The sequence below is a fragment of the Acartia tonsa genome, chromosome 12 (genome assembly GCF_053477335.1).
Source record: "Acartia tonsa isolate MP-2025a chromosome 12, ASM5347733v1, whole genome shotgun sequence".
Classification (NCBI taxonomy): Eukaryota; Metazoa; Arthropoda; class Copepoda; order Calanoida; family Acartiidae; genus Acartia; species Acartia tonsa.
This window is the reverse complement of record NC_137271.1, coordinates 45,147,885-45,174,947: the sequence shown is the minus strand read 5'-3', so window position 1 is coordinate 45,174,947 and position 27,063 is coordinate 45,147,885. Positions and strand designations below refer to the sequence as shown.

Genomic DNA, 27,063 nt, shown 5'->3' with positions numbered 1-27,063 from the left:
TTAAAAATCAGATGAGGTAGGGGTCAAATAACTGTATCATCATGTCCTCTGTCGACTTTTAATTGAACCTTTGAATATCAGCCAATAGCGTCGGAAATATTAACACAGCCAAGTCGCTACAACAGAGAATAAAGCAATTTGCAAGCAGACGAAAAAGGTCCCCACTACTGGAACCAGGTAGTTGTCTATATATTTATTGTTGTGACGTAATACTGACTGATAATAATCAGCGCTGTTTTAAAACCTACCCCTTTACTGCCATGGATTTGGGTTAATTATTACGCACTTTCTCTTGGGTCAAAATTAAAACAAGGATGACAACTTCCATGCATTGCATTGTAGCAAAGATAAAAATTAAATCAAATGATTGCACTAACTCACGTCTATATTCGTTGAATTATTTTGAAAATTAGCATTAATTGTGTCGCTTGAACAGGGATCTTAAGGGATAAGACAATGGCCTATAAATTGATGTAAATTCCCAATTGTGATATTAAAATACCCCTTCTGTAGATTAAAATTATTGGTTAAAAAGTTTTGCCAGTAGTTGTTTGGAACGAACCAATCAGATTTCAATTAAGGTACTCGAAGTCCCGGCTAACAAAACTGGTATTAATATTATGACTTCTATTTTAGTATTCGCGGAAAATTGTCTGTAATACGATGATTTTTCAGCTTAGCTGAGAACCGGTTTTAATCCTGCGGATACTAATCGGTCTCGAAGCCATACTAGACCCCTAACGATTCTAACCCACACTCACGTTTTGAATTACAGACTATTATGATTTGAAAAAGCTTCGCTTTTAAAAATATTGCATGCTAATTTTCCATAAAACACAAGGGATGGAATTTCTTTTTTTAATATGTTCATCCAATGGATCTATTATTAACTGGATCTTACACCAGATTATCATGTACTACAGGAAAGTGAAACTCGTAGGTGGCTAAAATGACGATACCCCTATCTACCCAATTTACCCCATCCCCCCCTACTGGATGCTCGAATTGACCAATAAATGATGCCCATGTTAGCAACCTAAATTGACGACATTTTTCCCCTGTCATAATATCCACGTATAATATATATCCATTGTTCATCCCCATGTGCCACCCCCTCCCCTCCATATCTCCCCATATTATAATTATTAAACTTTCTACTATTAATATGAAAACAGATCTAAAGTATAGATGTATATTAAGAGATATAAGTTTTCCGGAATTGTAATGTAGGGAGTAGATTTGAAATCTGCATCAAATTTTAAGGATTTTTTTATAAAATTCGTTTTTTGTATAATTCTTTATCTAAAAGCGGAAATACAAATTAAGTTAATTAATTTTGGCATCTGTGATTGGTGGATTTAAAAAATCTGCGCTCTGATTGGATGTCGTACATCATTTAACCAATTAGAGCGCAGGTAGTTTTAAATCCACCTATCCTATTGGTCAAAATTAATTAACTTAAAATGTATTTTCGCTTTTAGATAAAGAATTTTACAAAAAACGAATTTTATAAAAAATCCTTAAAATTTGATGCAGATTTCAAATCTACTCCCTACATTAAAATTCCGGAAAACTTATATCTCTTAATGTATATAGAGATAACTACCTCCCTCCCTTTTTCAATGACCTTTTTCGTCTGCTACCAAATTGTTTTCTGCTACTTGGCTTTGTTAACCATTAGTTGATTTTCAATGACCCAATTGAGAGTCGGCACAAGGACACAGCGATGGGGAGTTATTTAACCCTTTCTCCCTCTAGTGTTTTACTCTATTAATATGAAAACAAATTACGAAATGAAGGAATTGAACAATGGGGAATTAATATTATTGAATCTTGAAACATGGGGTTGAAAATCAATTTCAATAGACGAATTGGGGAAATGCCATTGGTCAATTATAATGTATACTGACCTCTCATTGGATAACTTTATCTTATGACGTCATTTTTTGGTGCCATTTTGCGCTGTCTCGGAAGAATTAAACAGAGCCGAAGAAAACTAGCCTTAAACCATACCAAGAACAATGTGAAGCACCCTAAAAAAAGAGTGAGAACATTGCTTTATATCTCATATGTTTATAATTTGAGAAATAATGCGTTCATAATGTTATTAAAACAAGGATGACAACATCTATGAAAGCGAAGTATAACTACTCTAACAGTGCAGTGGAACAAACGACTATTTAAAAGTATAGAGCAGCAGCGCCTTTAATCATATCTCTAGACTAAATGTTACCGTTCATCTGTTGTAAAATTATTTAAAAGCTGCTTGTTTTAATAAAATTTCAAAAATATGAAGAACTCTTCAAAAAAAACAACATATTTGTATAAAAATTTAATACATATGTACATAGAGTTGCCGCATTTTATATTATTATACTTCATTATTAGAGGAATCTTTACTTGATTTTTAAAATTTAATTTATACTTCTTACATGCATTTATTAAAACTTTTGATACAGACGAACGGAAAAGTGTAAAGCAGCTGCGCTCCTAAAAATGCGCGAATAACCAGGAAAAATGTTTAATGGGTTAATCTCTAATTTTATAAGCTTTAGATTTTTTTTGGGTTGTGCCAAAATTTACCACATTTTTGCTTTTTTGAAAACATACCAAAGGACATATAGTTTTTAGTACTTTTTACCTTTAGTGCCAATTGAATTTTTAGAAAAAAATTTCTCGTTCATTGTATGGACCTAATTACGGACTGACGGGACGGTCGGACAGACAGACAAAGTGAATTATAGAGTAGCTTTGTCATAACCCTACTTTGGTAATTTGCTATAAAAAGTGAAGGAAATTATTTTCATGGGGGAGGTAAGAATTTGAGAAATATAATTTTAGCGAATATTACAATTTTAATAAAAAAAACATTCCATTAGATTAAGTAGTGAGTATATGTGTGTCAAGTAATAGCTCATAAACGGCAGAAACATTCATCCGAATAAAAAAGTACCAGTGGCGTGCGCAGTAATTCAACAGGGTGATGTGAATCCTTGATAGGGGTTTTAAAAAGGGGAATGCTACCTTATAACTTATTCTAGAGGGTGTTGACACGCACACACGCAACCAAATTGAATACTTGTCTATCTTGAATAGGAGCCGAGAAAATCACGTTTCCCCCATAGCGTTACGGACTGACTGACGGAAAAAGTGAATTATGGAGTAGCCTCGCTACTAAAAACATAAAATACAACAAATTATAATACAGTAATACAAAGGCAAATTTTCAAGCATTTTTAATAAATGTAATGTTTAAGTAGCAACAAGTAATAAAAGCAACAACTAATTATAGAGTATTTTCACTACTAATACTGTATAGCAATATTGGCTGTTTTATGAGACAACTAATTTTGTATCGCGAATTGGTAATAATCGCTTGCAATGGATATTGCTAGTTCGCTAATGTAAGGACTATAATAGATCTAATATAATTAGAATGTTTGAAAATACTTCATAGGGGTTAATTTATCAATGTGACAATAACTGTAAAATGTTTTGTTATAGTGTGGCTTCAAAACCGATTAATATCAGCTGGATTAGAACCGTTTTTAAGACGTAGTGAAAAATTATTTATTGTATTGTACTACAGAAAATTATCCACAATTAATAAAATAAAAATCTTAAAATTATCACGAGTTTTCTTGGACGAGCCTTACGCCCATCAGGGCCATCAAAACTGGAATTGTTCTTATTTAAAATTAACACCGCCCCCTAATAAAACCCATTTTTTCTTTTTGAAATTTTTAAGTTAAAAGAGGAGGGTCAGTAGCCCCCACCCTTCCTTTAAGTGCCTCTAAAGGCCTCTAGGTGCATAGCCGTATTACAATTTGCTAATAAAATTCTTGAATTAGCTTACATCATAACAAAAGATGTTTAAAAAACCATAGTCAAGAAACCTTATGCTTACCTATTACCGTTAAATTTCATTTATTCATTTTGCACTTAATTTTGTTTATACAAGAAAAGCTCCTGTATAATTCCTTTGTCTGTCCGTCCGTCATTCAGTCTGTAACTTTATAAGAAACATGTGATTTTCTCGGCTGCTGTTAATGATAAATTGCTGATTTTTTGTTTAGACATGCGTTTGTTACATTAAAAAACGTCCGTTTCTCTTGGATTTTAGGTGGATAAGGCGTAGCGTGGCGACGATCGAGCCAATCCTTTAGACATGGATATATAATTTTAGGATTGTTTGTAATCTAAAGACTCTGATAAAAATTATGCTGCTAATTTTATCCTTCTTTTTTCTTTCACTAATAGGGAATAAATCTTAAATTAGGGAAGGTGTAAGGATATATTTTCATGGTGTTTTAAAATGTTCTTTTTTATATACAAAATGTAACACATTTGAAAAGATTTTTCATAAGACATTAGAGTAAAAAAATAGAGGGAGAAAGGGTTAATTAACTGTATCTCCCCATCTCAACCATCTTGTGCAACCTTTCTATTGGGTCATTGAAAATCAACATATGATGTCGCTTATATTAACACAGCCAAGTAGCAGAAAATAATTTAGAAGTAGACGAAAAAGGTCTTTGGAAAATAAGGGGAAGTAGTTGTCTGTATATACATCTATACTATAGATCTGTTCATAAGACACTTGATGATAAATTTATGGACTTCCCCAATGATAATGGCCAAATTTACCTCTTCTGTAGGTTAAAATTATTTGTTGAAAATTTTGTACACTGCAAATGTGAACCAACCAAAAATTTCATCCTTTTGTATCATTTTATTCCCATTTTTCTAATTATTTTTTGCAACACCCCAGATAATATTTTTGTGATTATTATTGGCCTTGATAGAATAAATTAGACCAGTGCTTCTGTGGTATCTGCCTAGGGTAAATGGCAGACACCAGAGTTCGAATAAAGACTACGGCAGTGTGAACAGACGTGGACACCTTACTATAGAGAAGCTACGCTTCTCTAGCATTCACTAGACAAGAATCAACATCTATTTCAGTTGTCACTTTATTGAAGGTGTAAAGGATACTAAAGCTATATACAACAAACAATAACTACATGGATAGGAATAAATGATCATAACATAAAAGCATTATAATACATATACAATAGTCAGTTTGGGCAATCATGATTCCCCATCCCTGGAAAGGGTGGGGGGGATTAAGAATACAGTTAACCATAATATAAATACATATGGATTAGGAATAAAGATGGTTAAAGATAAATCATACAGTAAAACATAGATAATTGCAATGGTTAGGTAGATGGCTATCCCTGTCTGGGGCAGGCAGGATAGCCCATGGAGCAGCACAATAGGTAGATAAGCATAGAGGGGTTGAGTGGTAGGTCTGGGTACTAAAGAGGGAAGGTTTGATGATTACTTGTGACAACAACAGTCTGTGTGGGGGCAGGTTTAGATCCTTTATCCTCAGGGTTGAGGTGGTGCTGATAACTTGGTGGTTGAAGGGGAAGGTTCCGGTGCTTAAGATGGGAGAGGGAGGGGTAACACCCCTCCCTCCTTTTGCAGGACAACTGAGAGATAAAATCAGTACCGTTATCTGACATCTTTTCAGGTGGCTTCATAATTGTAGAATAACAGGATTTAACTAGGTGCGTAGCATCACTATAATGTCTTGGTTTCTGCATGGTCCAGAGCTGCCGCATACCACAACTCTCCCCTCGGAAGGCTGGAGGGGTTGTCTGCACCGCCAGACTTCCGACAGTGGTTGCGGCCTTCAGTTTGTTGTCCTTGTGGAATGGGTCCGCCAGGATACCAGTTGCTGGACGGTGGTGGACTCCAGCCCTCCCCAGGTCTAACGGAATCAGCTATATCTGCTGGAGTAGCTGGTCCTGTTGGATCTTCTGGCCGTTGGATGTGTACCTCTGAGGCCACCCTGGCAACCTCCAGGGGTGGCACAGCACATGAGGGGGCTTGGACCAACAGCCGCCTGGTGTACACCTCTGCAGGTTTCTCCACTGGGCTGGTGGTCTCCATCGTGTTGGTCACCTTGCTGCTGGCAGGCTGGCTACTGGATGCAGGCGCAGTTTCTTCGCCCTCGGGGCTGGTCAGGTTCATTCGGCTTCCAGGGTCTCTGTCAACGCGGGCAGGTGGTGGTTGGCATACTGTAGGAGCGTTGCCTCCTTCAGGCTCATTCTGGACATTGGCAGGGTGGTGCATGGCAATCCGACCTGCGGGGTAGGGAAAGGTAACAGTCCACCCTTTATGCCGGAGGCTGTCTTGGATCTGCAAGGGTGGCTCCGCTCTAGTTGGCTGGGAGACAGGCCCATCCACGGACACTGCTGCTAGTGGACTGGAGGCACAAGGCTCCGGATTTCCTCCCCTAGCCTGAAGGGGTCCAGGCACATTGTCTCCATCTTGGGTAGACATAATTGTTGGGGATCCTCTACTTCTATGGTTAGGCTCGGCACTTGGCGCATCTAGTTGTGTTACTCCCCAGGCAGCGGTCAAAGCTTCTTCAGTTTGGCTGGTAATGGCTGATACCCTGGCTCCTGGGGCAGATGCAGGGGGCGCAGGCAAGTTTGGCCCAGCCCAAACTTCCTGGTACACCAGTGCAATACAATTACCCTGGCTTGGTTGAGGGAGGTAGACAGCTGGATGCAGTTGAAGGTGAGGGACAGCTGGACTCTCCCTGCTGGCTGGGGGCTCTGGCTGGCTGGGGGTGACGGGTGTCACCCCTTCCTCTGGGGCTGCGGGCTCATTCCGGGGTCCAGGTATCTCGGTGGCGGCGACGGTTGTCGCCCCAGGCACCAGTGTGGGGGCGCTGGATAGCACCCCCCAGTCTTCACAGGGGTCCAGGTCTCTCGGTGGCGGCGACGGTTGTCGCCCCAGGCACCAGCGTGGGGCGCTGGATAGCACCCCCCAGTCTTCACAGGTGGCGGCGACGGTTGTCGCCCCAGACATCAGCTTGGTGGTGCAGGGAAGCACCTCTCGTTCCTTCCAGGTGGCGACGCCGGTTGGCGTCCCATACATCGACTCAGACTCGCTGGCTAGCGCCTCTTGCCTCTCCCACTCGGCGGCCGCCAGGGCCTCCCCGTACACCGTCCCGGTGGCGCTGGGTAGCGCCCCTCGGCTCTTGCTGGGGGTGACAGGGGTTACGGACACCGGTCCCCTGTGGTTGCGGCTGAGGTCCAGGCCAACCCGGTTGGGTTCAGCCGCTCCTCCCAGCACGTTGATCCTGGCCACCATGGTCCCAATCTGAGACACAGACTCCTGGGTAGCCGCGGCCCCAGCGGCGGCAGCTAGTTGGGGTGACGGCTGGGCATCTCCCTCCAGGTGGACCTGGGTGGCAGACTGGTTGCATGCAGGTTGTTGGGCGGCCTGGTGTTTCTTCGTTGCCCGGTCCCAACCGGTTCTACACTTGGCGGCTGTGTGGCCGTTGAAGCGGCAGCGCCCCTTCGTCCAGCTGGGTCCCATCAGGCCGGCTTCCCCAGGGTGTATCAACCTGCCAGGTCTCTCCTCCTCCAGTTGGGGCACCAGCTGACAAACAGGGTCTCCCCTACTAGGGGTCAGGCGGTGCTGGGCTGCTTGTGGTGGCTCCTTGGTTACATTCAGCCTCCTCCCCATACACACAGGTTCCTTCCATCCAACAGCGGCTCTCCTCCCCTGGGTGGCGAGGCCAGCCTCGGCCTTAGCTTCTGCAGGTGCTTCTCCACATGAGGGATCCTGCCTCTGGGTATGCCAGGTGGTTGGTAGCAAAGGCTGTTGATGGTGCCAGTCGGAAAGGGGGCTATGATCTCTGGGGGGTACCTGTGGCCAGTGTGTGGACAGGTACCCACAGGTGGACCAGCAAGGCCCAGAAGATGCCATACTGATGGTAGCCTGAACTGTATTCCGGACTGTCAGCAGACTGTTGGTAGCCACCTGAGTTGGGCCAGAGTTGCCAGCTAGTATTGCGTCCCTGCCAGGCTCCGTCAGCGGCTGGTGGGGAGCCCCTGCGGTGGTTCTGGTTTTGGCAAGGGGTGGCCTTCTTATTGACTTTCCTAGTTGGAGCTCTGCATCCTGGTGGGCCTCCATCTTCAGCAGCATGGGGGAACTTGGCTGGGACATGTGCAGTGGTTCAACAGAGTAGCGGCATCTGGTCTTGGAATGTGGGGGAACAGCCTCACTGCTGCTGGTCAACCCTGCTCTCTCCGTGCTGGGTAAAGTCTTCCACTGCAGCAGGTCACCAGTCCCCATCCTTAGGCCGGTCCCCAGTCGTTCCATGCCTGGGGGCTCCCAGGGAGGCTTGGGTGGCGGCTCCCCCACCCCCAGGTACGCGTCGGGCATCTGGGTGAAGAGCCTATTCCCCTGGGACAGCTCCCTATCCTCCAGATTGGTGAGGCCAGTGCCAGGGAGGACCTTTCCACCCCAGAAACAGGTGGTACTGGCCCTAGGGCTGGGCCCCTTTGAAATCTCAGTTCTGGTAGTAGTGTCCATCTTGGGGCTGGCCACTAAGTCTCTGAAGCTTGTCACCTTCTCATTAGGCTCAGTTGCATCGTTCAACACCCCCAGGAGGACACCTACAGGTTCAGCAACCCCCAGTCCAGTATTGCTATTTCTCGTACGTTGAGCACCAACTGAACAGGAGCTGTGCAGCGGACATTCAGTCACCCTTCCAGACAAGGGCATCTCAGGGACCAGGGGTCTGTGACCTGGCATGTGTTTGATGTTCACTGTACTCGACACAGTAGGCCAAAGTAATAACAGAAGCAGTATCTTGTAGATATAGGAGCAGAGTAGAGTAGCCGCACCGCAAGGAGGTTCGAGCCGGCTCACCCCTAGTATAAATACTATAGCTGTGTAATTAGGGTGGTAGTCCACGTAGCCGTAGGCTCGGTCCTCCTGGCTCAAGAGTTTCTGTGGCTGGCGCGCCCCCATGATAAGTAGTAGGGGGTTGGTCTGTTGGTGCCAGCGTCTTGTTTAACTGTTGAGCCTGAGTTGTTCTCCTTTCCAGTATAGCTCTTGATTTCTGTGGCAACCAGCGGATCTTAGCTTAAAGGTAACAGGGAATATGTTAGGTATCACAGATGTCTCTAGGAGCGTATCCGCTAGTGGATATATGGATAGGTAGGTTATCTATATATATACATGGCTACACGCCCATATATATATATATACGTGTATAGGAATATCCCCAGAGCTAGATAGCTTTTCCTCCTTGCTTCAAAAAAATCACGCTTCCTCTGTATATAGTTCACAACTATGAAGGTCGATGGTCCAGGTACACACCACCACTGCCCAGTGTGGGGCAGCAAGTCAGGCTATGTCCACAGGGTGGGCGTACTTTCGTTCAGTTATCATATCAGTTTCCAGTGTTGTTTGGTGAGGTTAGTATTCACTTACTTGTACCCATGATACAAAAAAAACAACCTTATTTATCACTTGGGTATTTATATATACATATATTTGTTTCACTAACCATTCAGCTTTGAAGTAGGGTTGGCAGGCTAGGAAGATGTTGAGGGTCTGAGCGGGTTTAAGGAACTGGTTTAGTTTTCCTTATCACACTGTAGACAGGGAGGGAGGAGCTTGCAAGTTTTTCTCCTAAAAAAATATCTCTGATGTATGCTATAGAATGGCCCCTCTCCTGTGTGGGTGTGTGTGTGTGTGTGTGTGCGTGGAATCTCCTGTCCTTGTAACGCGCGTCCGCGCCGTCAAATCCGCGCACACGGGGAAAACGCGCTCTCACCCCTCAACTCGCTCTCTCATTGGTCCGCTTCGTCCGTTGGATTTATGATATTTTCCGCGCTCTGTTGCGCTATCCGTGAATGGCGCTCTGTGTGTCCGATCGCTAGCCCCACACTACAGACGGACTTAGTCTAGTGTGGGTAAGAAGGGGGAAGCGCGTGAGGGGACGGGGGTAACTCCGTCCGTTCCCCCTGTGAGGGAGGGGGGTAACTGTGTGCTGGTGTAATAGGGCCTTTTCTTCTTAATCCTAGGTTTATCTATTATATCACCCTGATTGTATTTGCCTTCAATGGAGAGGGGCCCCTCCCCTTCCCTTGGAATAAGGGGTGTATTGTTGTTGTTGTGCTGTGGGCTTGAGATTGTTTTGATTGTATATCAGGGTCTTTATTATGTTACATCTAGCTTCTATTTCTGTCCTTATCACAATTGCATAACAGATTTGTTTACCAACTCTGTTCTATTTTTAGCTGTTATCACAATACACAATAATCCAAGCCTGTTCTATTCTTAGATTTATCACAACACAACAATTTGTTTGCCAAGCTTTGCTCATAAATCTATTGTTTGGCCATCACACTAGGGTGGTAATCCCTGAAAATGTGATATAATATCTGTTTTCTAGATGGGTGGCTGCGTTGTAGCCTCTCAGGATACTCGGGGTTGACGTAGTTTTTCTCTGTTCTGGTGCACTACACTCGTATGTTAGCTCGCAGCTTGCAGCTATGTGGCATGTTTCAGCCTATCGGCGGCAGGGAATGTCCCGTCCTGCTAGCGCCGCTTGCAGCTATGTGGCGTGTTTCAGCCTATCGGCGGCAGGGAATGTCCCGTCCTGCTAGCGCCGCTTATCCAAATCCAGCTGATGGCGGCAGGGAATGTCCCGTCCTGCTAGCGCCACTGGTTCGGATCCTGCTATCTCTTGCAGTAAAATTGGCCTATTTTCAGCCGTTTACACTTATTTGGCTTGTTTCAGCCGGTCCGCAGGCCTGTTTCAGCCCTTTTGGCGCTCAATTCTCCGTTAGATATCAGCGCTGCTCGCGGTTATTCATCAAATTTCGCTGTCTCGCTTCCACAACTGCCGGATGCAGAGTTAAACTTTGCTGTCCAGGGTGGGTAATTCAGGTTGCTTGCGTCAGTTTTGCCAGATTCACTGCTGGGAGTACCTTAGCCTCAGATGCGCGTCTGCTCTACACTTGTGGTTCGCCGTACTCTCACACAGCTGTCACCAAAGTTGTGGTATCTGCCTAGGGTAAATGGCAGACACCAGAGTTCGAATAAAGACTACGGCAGTGTGAACAGACGTGGACACCTTACTATAGAGAAGCTACGCTTCTCTAGCATTCACTAGACAAGAATCAACATCTATTTCAGTTGTCACTTTATTGAAGGTGTAAAGGATACTAAAGCTATATACAACAAACAATAACTACATGGATAGGAATAAATGATCATAACATAAAAGCATTATAATACATATACAATAGTCAGTTTGGGCAATCATGATTCCCCATCCCTGGAAAGGGTGGGGGGGATTAAGAATACAGTTAACCATAATATAAATACATATGGATTAGGAATAAAGATGGTTAAAGATAAATCATACAGTAAAACATAGATAATTGCAATGGTTAGGTAGATGGCTATCCCTGTCTGGGGCAGGCAGGATAGCCCATGGAGCAGCACAATAGGTAGATAAGCATAGAGGGGTTGAGTGGTAGGTCTGGGTACTAAAGAGGGAAGGTTTGATGATTACTTGTGACAACAACAGTCTGTGTGGGGGCAGGTTTAGATCCTTTATCCTCAGGGTTGAGGTGGTGCTGATAACTTGGTGGTTGAAGGGGAAGGTTCCGGTGCTTAAGATGGGAGAGGGAGGGGTAACACCCCTCCCTCCTTTTGCAGGACAACTGAGAGATAAAATCAGTACCGTTATCTGACATCTTTTCAGGTGGCTTCATAATTGTAGAATAACAGGATTTAACTAGGTGCGTAGCATCACTATAATGTCTTGGTTTCTGCATGGTCCAGAGCTGCCGCATACCACACTTCCATGTATATTAACAATTTTGTCTGCATACAATAGCTCCATTTTTTTAGCAAAAATAGCATAATTATCTCAAGGAAGATAAAGTATAGAATAGAATCCAGGTAGAAGATTCTACCTGGCTAGCCTGAAATAAAATGGATACTTTTGAGAGATCCAAAAGGTACTATGGCTTTATGTAAAATCAGATTATTTCAGCAAACATTTAAATGTAATATTTAAAATAAATGTCTTTTAAAATAATTTACTAAAAGCCATAGGACTTCTTTATCATCTTTGAATTATGTGTTTAAATGGAAGTATCTGAATTATGTATGTATTTCAAATGAGATATTAGAGAAGACTTATTAAAGTTTAATAGATAATAGTATTAATTTATCACAAAAGTCTTATGATTGAAAAGTTTCCATAAAATATTTTAATTAGTATTTTCTTATTGGAGTACATGAAAATGTGTTGCAAATCCAATAATAATATATCTATTGATGTTACTATTAGGTTACTGCTATTTTTTTTTGGTATTATCCAATGGACACTTTATTATTACAATGAGGGTTAATTTGGTATGGTTTCAATACTCACACATTATTCATATCCTCACTTTCAAGGATCTGCAACATAAAGGTCGTCATATTAAAAGGTAATGGGATAGATATCTATCAAATAGGTTTCTAAACCTTAAATGCTTGTCTTTGGAATGCAAAAATTAACATTAAAATTTTACAGCCCCTGTTAAATATAGCCTAAAACCAGTTCTGAAACAACAGAAAACTTCTCTATGAACTATGTAGCTATCTCGTCCTAGCCGTTTACGAGAACTTATTGGATAAACACAAGCACATAGACAATTCGGACTACTTAATAGTATTAGATTTTATTTTGCTACTATTATGTTTAACATACTTGATAGTCAATTTTGCACTTTATTGGCAGTTGCGAAGCGACTCTACAAGTAGAACGTTAGTTTATTGTCTGTCGGATTTTGTGCGTAGCCGGTAAATAGCTTAGTCATTACCAGCGATCTAAAGGGATAAGACAATAGCCGACAATTTGATGCACATCCCCAATGATTATACACAAAATTACACCTTCTTAAGATAAAATATAGTTGTTGAAACGTTTGGACACTTGCCTTAATAAATCCACCAATCAAAATCCAATATAAGTCTCTAAAGTTAAAACGCTATTATATGTAATCGACATGAAACAAAGAATTTGTTTTCTGAATAGTTATGTATTTATCGCATCGTATTATAAACAGCTTTTCTGCGGATATTAAAATGGAAAATATAGGATTTAACCAGTTTTGTAATCTCCGAAGGCCTAGGCTTTCAAACATGATGTAAATTTTGTTATTTTTATTTTATATTTGGGGAAAATTGTCTGTAATACTATGCTAAACATTATCTATCAGCATGACTGAGAATCGGTTCTAATCGGTTTTGAAGCCATAGTTGAAAAATAATTATTGAAATTTTGGCTGTGCTTCATACACAAATTAGTATATTACCATCCTTGTTGTGTATGTAATTGTATATTAAATAAATTACGAGTAGCACTGCTACACTATAATTTTATTTGTCCTTGAGAGTTTGTCATTATGATTACACATTACCGTTGCGAATCTTGGAATAATGGGTTATCCTTTCATTTTGTGCTATAACAATGGATATCCTTATACTAAAGTAACAGGATGTCTGTTTGTGTGTTTGTCTGTGTGTATGTTTGTACCGAAGGATCTCGCTAACCGCTAAACCAAAATGATTCTACTTTACAGGGTAGCTTCTCAGAGGTCCTGAGAAGGTCTTTAACTATTTACCACCACCCTCCCAAGAGAAATAACAATTTTTTTATACCTACGGGGACTTGAACGCAACATTGCAAGGTATCGTAGAGACTTGAAAGCAACATAGATAGGTATCGTATTATTAAAAAAAAACATTTAAAGTGCCACTAGAGGCCTCTAGGGACACTTTACGTGGATATTATGACACGAAAAAAATTAATTTAGCCTGCTATTTCCCCTGTCATTCGTTGGATAGTTCGTTAATCCAGAAAGAGGGGAGGGAATGGGATAGGAAGTATCGTTAATTTAGCCCGCTACAAGTTTCACTTTGTTGGATTACATGATAATCTGGTGTAAGATCCAAGTAATGATAAATCCATTGTCATACCAGTGATAAGTCACCAGAAGAAAAATTATTTATTTGTTATCTTTAACTCTTAAATAGCATAACTTATTTAGCATTGTATTGTAGTATAAAAAATATAAAAAAGAGCAAAAAGAGAACAAACGGAAAAAAGTTTAATAAAAGATACTTATAATAAAGAAATCACGAAACCTTTCTTTTTTAAAACATTGATGAAATTTTTATTGTCTAATACAAATATCTCGGTTTCAGCTACATTTTCAGGAAATCTTCTTCCTTTCACGTTTTGTGGTGGTTTTAGTCTATTTTTAGGTTGATCATAACGCTCACACCTATCCGTTACAGACGAACGGACCAACCCCGACTATAGAAAAACTCTAAAGACACTAAAAATTATATATTCTTTTTCTAGCAATGAATGAAAGGATAGAAAAAATGACGTCATACAATAAAATGACCAACTAAAGGCCAATTTAAATTTTACCATTGGTCAATTACAATGTATACTGGCCTATCATTGGTCATTTAATTGTATGACGTTATTTTTTTTATGTACTTTATGCTGTTTCTGAAAAATACAAACAACAGCATATGGGGATAGACTAATTTTACATTTCCTGAGTCCCTAACTTGCAACCGTGGCTCAACACTAGTGCATCCGCTCGTCGTCGGGAATGTGATAGGATCGATTCTCTTAACACCGTGTCATAACTACTCTGCTATGTCAAGTGCATGACATAAAAAGTTAGAGTAGGAAGAATGCCTTGGTCAAAAACAGGTCAACAACTCAATACCATGCACAGTTAGGACTTCTAAGGGTTAAAAAATTTAGAAAAAAACAAGTTATTTTTTTTTTTTAGGGGGGGGGGTAATCTTCATAATATTGAGGCAAGAATTTACAATTTTTTTAATTGGGGGGGGGGGGTAATCATCTCTTTGCCCCCCCCCCCCCCAAGAATGTCCATGCCTCTATAAGTCATAACTGAATCCCTGCGCTTTTTGTGCAGATTATTTTGTGCTAATCGAATAGAGGAAAATGAACTATAATCATATTTGGAGTGAAATTTAATCTTTGATGACAAATTCTACGGGATAAATAAAAATATTATTTTGTTTACTAGCTGTAAGGCCCCAAGAGGCATTGTGGGATTACTTAAGGTGGGAGAAGAGAGAAGTCTATATTTTAAAATTTAGTTTTTTTTCCTAGGAGCGATTTCCTTTCAGAGGATGATGGTATTCTTCTTCAAATAGATATAAACATTCCCAGGACCTATGATTGTTAAGTGGAACCATATCGGTCCAGTGCAGCGGTGAGCAAGATATTTTTGTACAGGCAGACATCCTGTTACTTTTGTATAACATTATGAACGTACTGTAAAAGATAAACAGAAATATTTTTTACAGTGTGAGGCAAAAATCATGTAATTTTCTACAGTGTTGTTGGGAGTAGACAGATTTAGAGCCTTGATAATCTACACTTTTTGCCAATTTCATGGAGGTAGGGGATATTTGTAAACTCGTCTCCCAATAAAAAAAATTCCTTGACTACGCCCATAGAAGCACGTGAGATAGGGGTGGGGGGAGTCGAACCCCCTCACTTTCAATTTTAGTCTTCAAAACAAAAATAAATTTTTAGAGGGATGAGTATTAATTTCTGGATGTGTTTTCCCTCTGGAGGGTGGTGTTACTCTCCACAAAAATAGCTATAAACCTCCCCAGAACCTATGAGTAGCCAAAATTTAAAGGAGAACCATATGGGTTCAGCAGTTAGCGAGACCTGCTGTTACTTTTATATAAGGATATATCAGCTAAGAAATAAAAGAGCCTAAACAATCAAAATTTCATGTCCATGGTATGATTTTGAATTTTAGCATAAGATTAATTTGTCTGATCCTGTATAAAATTGTTATCCCTTATCCGTGGTTACTTGCCAACCCTTTTGATTAGCATGATGAACTCTAGAGATTGATTTCTCTATTCACTAACTCTGCCTCTACAGACACTAGCATCAAGGTGATGAATAAAAGTACTGCAGTGGCGTGCCCAGGAAATTGCATGGGTTAGCCTTGAGGGTGCTATAAAGAGGATGTAGGCCTATATAGAATAAATTTGGCATTTAATATGTGGTAAAACAATGGATATAGAATACATAAATACAGTGTGTTTTTTTTATGAGAACTTTTTTGAAAGCAATTTTACCCCACTTATAGTCATCAGAATTTAATGATTAATGGCTTATTTTCTTCGTTTTTTAATGCAATTAATATAACACCAAAAAAATATTTCAGTTTTTATTTAAAAAGTACAGTAAAATCTAAAATTCAAAACTTAGGTGTCAACATCTAAAAATGGTTTTAGCGCATTTTTCTTATGCTCAAATATTAAACCTTTTGCAAGAATGGCTGCTAAACACTTCAAAGTTGCGACATAGAGCTAAAAATGTATACAGATACTATTAGGGACACGTACTAGAACATATCAAAGTTTAAAGGTCATGTCTCAACCAGGGAGGAAATACTGGCCCCTAAAAGTCGACTACAGAAAATCCAATTTTTTTTTGCAAATAGTAGAAGATTTAGGCATAAGAAAAATGCGCTAAAACCATGTTGATGTTAGATGTTGACAACTAAGTTTTGAATTTTAGATTTTACTGTACTTTTTAAATAAAAACTGAAATATTTTTTTGGTGTTCCATTAATTGCATTAAAAAACGAAGAAAATAAGCCATTAATCATTAAATTCTGATAACTATAAGTGGGGTAAAATTGCTTTCAAAAAAGTTCTCATAAAAAAAACACACTGTATATAGACAGGGGAAAATTTGTCATAGATTTAGATTGCTAATATGGATCTCATTTATTGGTCAGTTCGTTCATACAGTAAGAGGGGGCGGGGTAAGGGGATGGATAGGGGGTATAGTTATTTTAGTCAGCTGGATTTTTTGTATTCTGGTGCAACATCCAAGATATTATATATCGATTGCTAACCCCCCCACCCCCATATGAAAAGGTCCCCTTTTCAGAGACTTTTGTTGGGGGGGGGGGGGGATGAAAACCCCCCAATTTTTTTCTCATTATTTGTCTACTTGTTCGAATAGGCATGATCCCAGCCACCTTAAAATACTGCATAAAAGGGAGAGATGAATTATCGTCTTATGAAAAATGATTAGATGGTGTTTTTGTCATAATTTTGATGGTATACACAAAACCAGGGGCGTACACTAATTATTAAAAGTGGGGAGGGGAATGGAGGGGCGTGGGGGGGGGGCTGATTGATATCTGAAAACAATTTGATTTTTAAGTGCTTTTATTGACAGTTATTGTAAAAAGTTTATTATTTTATATCCCTTTTTTATCTTGATTTTTGTATTTTTCTAAAACTTGCTTTGTCCCTCAGTCAGTCTGTATGTATGTCCATGTCCAACCCCCTGGCAATGATGGAAAAAGGTTTCCAGTGTGGCTTTGAAACCGATTAATATCCTCTGGATTAGAACTGGTTCTCAGCCATACTAAGAACTCGTGTATAGCAACGTATTATTTACAATTTTCCACTAATTTTAAAATAAAAAAACATAAAAATGAATACAAGTTTTGTTAGCATGGGCCTTCGGCACCTCATGGCTAGAAAAAGGGTTTAAGCTTATTATATCTCATAATTATTTCCGCGGAAAGCAGTCTATAATTCTATGCGATAAATAACTATTCTCAGCTTCTATAGATCGCTAAAATTTGTTTTCTCTTTAATATTGGAGGAAAGACAGGTTTGTTGATCAATATAAATGTCTTGTTACCACCTCAAAATAAACCTCCTGTGTTGATTTATGTATTTGGTAGTATGTGAAAAAATACACATCAATTTCACCATTATAATTATCTCTTAACAAATCTAATTTTGTTAAATTCTGTATTAGGTAGCTGGTATATGTTGAGGGGATGAAAGGATTGTAGATCATTGTTCTCTTCTCATCTCCAAATTTTCTGGAATTTCTGCCTTTGCTAGCTGGTTTTTAAAGGGGATGACAGGGTTGTAGATTTATTTCAAAGCCTTTGTAATGGATCTTACACAAGAAATTTACGTTCTCTAAGAAAGTGAAACATGGAGAGGGCTAAAATAATGACGACCCCCCCCCCTCCATTCTCTTTACCCCATTCCCTCCCTTCCTACTGGATGAACGAACTGACCAATAAACGAGATCGATGTTAGCAGTCTAATTTGAGGACAATTTTGCCCCTGTCATGATATCCACGTATATTCCATATCTATTGTCATTGACCTGCCTTTAGTAGTTGGTAAATAATGGAGGGATGACAGGGTTGTAGATTATTGTCCTCTGACCCTGTATAATATCTTCTAATTCTATATAAAGTCTGTAAGTTTTTTTGTATGTATGTTTGATCATGTATTTGGCAATAACTCTGTCAAAAATAATTTCAAAACAGACATTTTTCGACCTAAGATACTGAAACAGTTCCTTTATAAGCCCAAGGAATCAGTTATGTAATATCTTTCTATTTCATGGGAAACTAATGAAAATACTAAAAATATGCAAATTTGGGTGTAAGTTTCGAAAAAGGACAATTTTTGAAAGCATTTTTGACAGAGTTATGGCCAAATACATAGACATATAAAAAACTTACAGACTCTGGAAAGTTTTTTATTTGGTAGCCAGTGAATATGGAGAGGATAAAAGTTTGAAAGTCATTGTCGTCTCCCTCCCTGGTTTCAAACTGTATGATATATCCGGATACTGTGAAAGGACATACTTTCATTTTTAAGATTTGATTATAGAAATGCTTTGCTCAAAATAGTTTACATAGTTTTCCAAGGAATCATTATTCCAAAAATCAAATGAATAGGATGATTATATCATACAAAATCGAACCTAACTGTTTTAGAAATCATCATGCAAGGTTTAAAAGTAATAGGACAATTCTAACATATCTAAATTAATAAAAAGAGCTATCCGTTACGGACGGACGGACCGACCCTAATTATAGAAAAGCTTCGCTTCTAAAAAATAAACAGAAATTATTTCCAATTATACATTTTTATTGATTACCATCGGTTCAAGGACAGATACAGAAATAATTTAGTTTTTTCTTCCACAAAATTTATTTTCAAAATTTATACAGTTTGAAAAAATGTTTAATTTTTAAAAACAAGAATAGAGTGACTTTTGGGGATTTTAATTGATTTCAATCATGTTTTTATTTAATCCAAATACAATGGAGTAGGTATAAAAGGAAAAAGAGAAATTTAGGTTAGGCTAAGTCAGGTCATGATGAAGAAAGGCATTCAGGCTTAGAGTTTTATAAAAAAGATAGAAGTGGGATAGTTTTGCAGTTCATTTGTATTTCAATTTCTTTAGCAAGCAACTTTTAAAAAGTTTCAAACATTGAACAAACTGTATGATCATGAAAGTAAATTTTGTAGATCATAATTTAATAATTTGGTATCACAATTAAGGCAACTCAAACAACAAATTAGAAAAATATAATTTGGCGGCGCAACATTGTAGCAAAAAAATGTTAATGACAGAACTCCATTTTTAAACACTTAAAAACGTTTTTTTTTTTGTTGAAAGCATAAAATGCTGTTTTTGTTATCAGTAAAAAATAAAAGCACACTAGTTTTTCTTAATGTGTAACATTTGACTAACCCTGGTCAAATAACAAAATAACAAATAAAAAACAAAACAAAACCGGTTAATTTTAGGGTTTTATTTCTATATTCGTGGAGAAGTATCTGTAATACGATGCTAAACATATTTTTTCAGTAAGGTGGAGAACCGGTTCTAATCCAGCAGATATTAATCGGTTTTGAAGCCATACTGCAAAAACTTCCTTCAATAGCTTTGTTCTCAAAATTTTAAGCTAAAATGTTTCGACGCCATACAATTTTTAAGTGATTTCGTGTGTGGCCTTTAAAAACCTAAATTTGGTAGGAAAAAAATTTAAAATCTTTGACTGCCCTTTAAAAATGTAATTTTAGGATAAAATGCAATTTTTAAAAAAGATTACATATATATAAAATATAATAAGGTAACTTAAGTCTGACTAATATGTTATAAAACACACTAATAAAGTATACAAAAACATGCACTTTTTAAAAACTTTAAAAAAAGTTCTAAAAAATAAATAAAAATAAAATAAATTAGCTTTTAACAGCTAAAATTATAATTTTTATGACATGGCAAGTATGAAAACTATTGAGACTAGTATTTTTATTCACTTTTTCACTATAAATTAAGTGTTTTTAATATAATTATTTATAAAAATCAGGTATTTTCTTATAAATCATGTAATTTTTTGGTCTTGCTTTTTAAATAAAGCTATATAAATGTTTTTTTAAAAATATATGAGACCATTTATAAAGAATTTCATATGTAACTTTTGCAGAATTTTAACATGGGTAACATGTCTATAGGTGTTTGTTTCACTGAGAAATCAAACTAATGTGTCCAGACAGTAGATCTGTTCCTCCCCACTGCTGTTCAGTGAGCTCAGTCCAGTATCAGAGTTATTATCTTCCTGACAATCCTTGCCTACGACACTCCGTGGCGGTGCCAATATCATATTCCGCTGTTTGGGCGGCAAAGCGGGCGGCGAGGGGCTACACTTCACCCCGCTGCTGCCCACAGACGGCTCGGGGGATTGCGTCAGCGACTGGTTGTCCCCGACCGAAATCCCGGACGACGTACTGCCCGTTGAACAAGACCGTACGTTGGTGTCGGCGTTTGGCCGACTCTGCCGGCCGATGGTTGTTGATACATTGTTGGCGGTTGATCCTATGTGGTGGCCGATATTTCGGTGGTTTGCGCCGGCCATGACGGACGGGTGAATTTGGTCGGGAAGCAGGATGTTCGAGTCATCTGCGTCACCTTCGGGCGAACACGAGGAGATATTGATACTCGATGAGGTCGTAAGTTCGAGTCCGAACTCAGAATCTGACTCAAACATTTCCCCGTACTGCCGGTCCTTTTTCAGCCAGTCCAACATTTCCTGGGAGGCAAAGGCGCTCGGCGGGAGGGAGAGTATCCAGTCAAATTCACGTTGCAACTGCTCACCCTCACACTCCGCCGTTTCTAGGTCCGTCTCCAGGGTGGTTATGTAAATATCGCCGGCAGAGCAACGCTCCTGTATGGCCGTCAAATCGGCCTGGATGCGCTTCGACTCGGCGATAGTGGCGTCAATTGACGCCACAAGTTGGCGATACTCTTGCCGCGACACAAATAATTCTCGCTCGAGGTTCGCAAGGGGAAGGCGTAAAATTTCTTCCAGATCTGGAACAGAACTTGGCGGCAGGTGGGACTCGGAGGCATCACTGTTGCTGGCTTGTTTCCCGTCGCCGTTGCTACGGTCCCGGTGCCGTTTGGTTTGGCGGGTGAGCTTCAGGATTTGTTCTTCCCGCTCCTGCAGCTGGTCGTTTAGGCGGCACACTCCCTCGTAGTACGCGGTTATACCCTGAAAAAAAAATTGATATTAAACTCCTTAAAGAAAAAAATACGGATAATTAAAACAATTTTTCTTAACTATACTTATAATTCTAAATAAATAAGAAAAGGGATATGACACTTAAAGAAAATCTATACTGTCTCCAATTTTTGAGCCAACTATTAATGAATTAGATAGATGGATAGATAGGTAGATAGAGATAGAGAGAGTGGGGGAGAGAGAGAGAATGAGAGAGAGGGAGAAAATGAGGTAGAAAGACAAGAGATATAAAGAGAGAGAGAGAGAGAGAGAGAGAGAGAGAGAGAGAGAGAGAGAGAGATAAAGAGAGGAAGGAGACAACTATAGAAATAGATAGATAGATAAACTTTAAAAAAGATAAATAAAAACTAAAACTAAGTTTGGCAATTCGTATGGTGTTTTAATGACATAAAATTAAAACAATGAAAATTTAATCTAATTTTTAGAACTTATTAAATATCAGGAATAAGGTTATTATTGAAACAGCGTTATTTATGTTTTTAGTATTTAAATAGAAATGCTGTATTTTGCAAATTTTTTTAACATAAATTTAAATAAATTAGCTATTATAAAGGGTGAGCAAAAAAAAATGCGTAGATTTTTAAAATTCAAATTGCGCGGCTTGTGTTAATGGTAGAAAAAAGGCACGCATATCGTTAGAACCGCTAAGAAGTCTATTTTTAGAAAATATAAAAACAATTCCTATGCTATGTATAGTTTAGGAGCTACGTGTTAAAATGTCCCAACTGACTTAAAACTTGACTTGCGAGTAAATTTTGGGACATTTTTCCATCTGGCTCCTAGATGATTTGTAGCACAGGAACCGTTCTTATATTTCCAAAAAAATACAGTTCATAGCGGTTCCAACGGTATGCGTAACATTTTTCTACTATTAACACAAGCAGCGCAATTTGAAATTTAAAAATGTAGGCATCTCTTTTTGCAAAATATCTTCTCTAATTTTTAGTTATATTTTAAAATTTACTCGCAAGTCAAGTTTTACACCAGTTCGGACATTTTAACACGTAGCTCCTAAACTATGCGTAGCACAGGAATCGTTTTTATATTTCCTAAAAATAGACTTCTTAGCGGTTCTAACGACATGCGTGCCTTTTTTCTACCATTAACACAAGCCGCGCAATTTGAATTTTTAAAATCTACGCATTTTTTTTTGCTCACCCTTTATCTTTAAATAGCGGCTACGCCCCTAGGACTCTAGGGGCACTTGATTTTTCCAAGGGGAATTTTTCTTCGGGCGGTGGAGATACCCTTTATCAAAATAGATATAAACCCTCCCATGATTTAAAAAGGAGAACCATATCGGTCCAGCTGTTAGCGAGATCCTTAGTTACAAACACAGAGACATCCTGTTACTTCCTTAACGGATTTATATGACATTTTTCTAATCATAATCATTTTTGATTGGCTGAAAACTTAGAGGCTCACAATGACAGTTATTCATCGGCTCGTATTGTAGACAGCTTTTCGCGGATATTAAAATTAAAAATTTTGAGATTAAAACCAGTTTTTTAATCCCTGAGGGATAATTAATATTTCAGTATTCGTGGAAAATTGTCTGTAATACGTTGCTATAAATGGTTTTTCAGTATAGCTGAGAACGGTTTCTAATCATAACAATTCATAAAAATAATACCTTACTTTCCTGGGAAATAGTTTCCTAGGGCCTTATCTTAATGTGGCATTGTTTCTATATAATTCAGGGAAGAAGGGATACATTAATCCACATCCCTTTCTCCCCCCAAGTATTTTCAGCTACTATATAGGTACAGTTTATGCTATAAAGTTGGGTAAAAGATTAATTTAATTGTCAATTGTCACATCCCTGTATGACTGCAGACACACTGGTGACATTCAGTTGCTGATGTTGATACAATAATGCTACCAAAGGATTATTTTGACAAAGACCAAACTGATGCAAAATTGTGTCATAAAAATGAGGAATTATCCATATCTTTTTTAGGGGTTTTCTTTCCCACTTCTCCTCTCATCTCCCTCATTTTATGACGTCACTTGGATCTCTTTTGACACAATTTTGCAGCAATTTGGTCTTTCTCATTATTTTAGCTAAACAAGGACAATTATATCCATTAGAAGCGAAGCAAAATAAGCTAACGCCAGTTTTTATCATAAAGAAAAGTAGGTTTAAAAGTAGGTTTTAAACAAGGATGACGGCATCCATAATAGTTATTATCGCATCGTATTACAGACAGCTTTCCGTGGATATTTAAATTAAAAGATTTAAGATTAAAATAACTTTGTTAACCCCGAGGAGCCGAAGTCCCGGGCTAACAAAACTGGTCTTAAATTTATGATTTTATAATATTCGCGGAAAAAGTTCTGTAATACGATGCTATACATGATTTTTCAGTATGCCTGATAACCGGTTCTAATCTAGCGGAAATTAACCGGTTTGGTAGCCATCCATACAGGAAATAATTAATATGGTTTTTATTTTATCATTCGTGGAAAATCTGCTAGTTTAAACATTTTAACCAATTACTTCAATCTTGATTTATTTATCATCATTGGGGATGTACAATGTTGCTATCTTGGCCCTAAGCTCCCTGTTATAAATTGTACACCGCTAGCAATGGATAATATCGTATTTATCTAAATCCCCCGAGGCTTCTATGTATGTGGTTCTGTCAATTTCCTATTAAAGGATATTTTTAGTAGCGAAGCTACTTAATAATTAGTGTCTGTTCGTCTGTATACATGTGGATTTGTGTGTCTGACTTGTCGATATTAGCGAAAAAACAAAAAAATGACGCCATACAATAAAATGACCAATGATGGGCAAGTATACATTGTAATTGACCAATGGTAAAATTTATGCTCGCCTCTCATTGGTCATTTTATTCTATGACGTCATTTTCTGTTTGTACGTTAAGATCTCGCAATTTTAAGGGAAGCTTTACTTAGGTGCTTGGATTGGCTTATTCAGTTATATTTATTATGTTTAGATGGTTTTAGGCTATTTTTCTGTGCCATTTCTCACTATTAAAATGCAAGTGCAATTAGATGCTAGGAGCGCAGCTGTTAAATCCAATAACTCCAAATTTCGCTTCGCTCCTATTGGATTAAAGCCATCATATTTTTGTTAATAATGATATTAAGAACAATATTTTTATCCTAAAATGATATTGTTTTGAAATTAGTTTTATATTAAACAACGGTATTGTGATTTTTTTCATATCCTGTTCAACTATTGTTAAAAAATCATTATTAGAATAGGATTATATATAAGATATAGTTCTCTAGAAGTAATAAATCATCTTGGACATCGACAAAAATAATGCAATTGTATGAAGGGATCTAAAGGGATAAGACAATGGCCTATAAATTGATGTACATTACCTCACCATTGATGATACACTTTTCTGTAGATTAAAATTAGTGGTTTAAACGTTTGGACTCTCAACTCAATGCACCAACCATTAAAAATTCTATAAAAATCCCCAAAATTATTAGAACCATTGAATAAGAAAACGTTATAATATAACTTTGGGGACTAGTGTAATAAACTTGCCAATGTCCCCACCCTGAATGGTATGTCAACATGCACAATATGGTTAATATCGACATGAAATAAAAGAGGCCACCGCTGACACATATTCGACGTAATCGCTGATATATTATCAAAGTCTACTTCATGGCGTTAAGAAAATAGACATTAATGACATAATATCGACCTAAAACTATCAAATAATATAAATGGATTCAATCTTTTGTTGATATAATGAAACAAAAAAAATCATGTTAAAAGGTTGAAATATTAACATGTTTAAAATGGACTATTTGGCAAGTAATGCAGAGTTGCTACGCTTACTACAATTTAAGTAACTGTAACATGGAACATTATACCGAGTTTGACATCGATAGGACATTGCTAACACCCCTTAATTAACGACAAGAGCTATCCGTTAAGGACCCTATTTGGAGAAACGCTATGTACACTTTTAAAACAATAATATAGCCGGATTTCCCTCTAATATATTCCTATTGGCTGATTTAGAGATTATATTGTATATAGAATTTATCTATTTTGTAATATTAGAGTAAAACAATAGAGGGAGAATGGATTAAATAACTGTATCTCCCCATCACAACCGCCTTGTGCAACCTTTCTTTTGGGTCATTGAAAATCAACCAATGGTAACGCTTATATTAACACAGCTAAGTAGCAGAAAATAATTTAGAAGCAGACGAAAGATGTTTTTGAAAAAGGAAGGGAGGTAGCTGTCTGTATATACATCTATACTATAGATCTGTTGTTGTAATCCTACAAGGTATCAAATTCAATATTTAAGACGGAAGTAAAAAATTAGGGACAATTTGAACCATTTTTAGGATAATTTTAAAAACTTTTTTTAGGGGGTGGCTATACGAAGCTTTTGGTAAAATGTACGTAAACAAGGACAGTTATTTTCACATGTAGCGCAGCAATAACAAATTAACTTAGAGGAATAAGGAACAATAAAGTATTTTTCACCGTTAAACACTTACACCTAGAGGCTGTGTATTCGAAGGGTGGTGGAGAAGGCAGAAAAATAGCCCAAAACTGTCCCAAGAAAATATGACAACATCTGAAATCGAAGCTCTGAAATGGTAGGACAGACGAACATTAAATCTAAACCTAGTGATAGAACTGAATTTGCAAAATATTGACAAAATTATCATTAAACGTAAATTTGCTACAAATCTTTTTAATTAAAGAATAAGGACATACTTACATTTTTAGGACTTGATTATAGAGATGCTTCGCTTATAATATTGTACCTTGTTGTAATAGGAATTACGTAAACCGTTACGGACGAACGGACCGGCCCTAATTATAGAAAAGCTTCGCTTTAAAAAAGAAAAAAACCTAAAAACATCAAGTACCCTATTTAAAGCTTCCCTGAAATAAGGAAGCAATATATATACATGAAATCTTAATTACGATCATTTATGTTCATATTCGTAAATAACTCATGTGACCATATTTTTTTAGGCTAATTTTCTCGGATTTTTGTACTGATCTGTCCCAATTTTAAACAATATTTTGTTTTAAGCTTTTCATCCAGAGAGAGTGCGAATATAATATACAAGTCTTATGTATTTGTTAATCACAGAGAGAGAGAGAGAGAGAGAGAGAGAGAGAGAGAGAGAGAGAGAGAGAGAGAGAGAGAGAGAGAGAGAGAGAGAGAGAGAGAGAGAGAGAGAGAGAGAGAGAGAGAGAGAGAGAGAGAGAGAGAGAAGAGATAAAGAGAGAGAGAAAGAGAGAGAGAGAAGGAGAGAGAGAGAGAGAGAGAGAGAGAGAGAGAAAGTGAGAGAAAGAGAGAGATAGATAGAGAGAGAGAAGAGAGAGAGAGAGAGAAAGAGAGAGAGGGGGAGAGAGAGAGAGAGAGAGAGATAGAGAGAGGACAAGAAGCTGTTTATTACACTAGTCCCCAAAGTTTTATAATAATGATTTATAATTCGTTGGTTTAACAACTTTGGAGACTTTAGTAAATTTAGATTTGTTAGCTAATTAAGTTGAGTGCTTAAACTTTCAACCGCTAATTTTTAATGTACAGAAGGGGTAATTTTGTGTACCTTCATTGGGGATGTACACCAATTCATCGGCTATTGTCCTATCCCTTTAAATCCCCGGGTTAATCATGCATTTGTCAAAATTTACTTACACACAAAAGTAATTTTTATAAAAATAATAAAAATGATTTATTTAAAAAGTGTTGCAGTAATA

The 27,063-nt window shown here is 38.1% G+C and overlaps 2 protein-coding genes across 2 annotated transcripts in view; both read right to left on the bottom strand.

Annotated features, from left to right (window-relative positions):
• The window catches only part of LOC145334047 (uncharacterized), a 344,996-nt gene that overhangs the window by 146,734 nt on the left and 171,199 nt on the right, over window positions 1-27,063 (bottom strand). The window lies entirely within an intron of this gene.
• LOC145334048 (uncharacterized) overlaps window positions 20,206-27,063 on the bottom strand; it is an 88,717-nt gene continuing 81,859 nt past the window's right edge. The window contains exon 9 of the mRNA XM_080179326.1: window positions 20,206-21,305. Coding sequence (XP_080035452.1) covers window positions 20,289-21,305 — 1,017 coding nt within the window. The 3' untranslated portion in view covers window positions 20,206-20,288. The remainder of the gene's footprint in view (window positions 21,306-27,063) is intronic.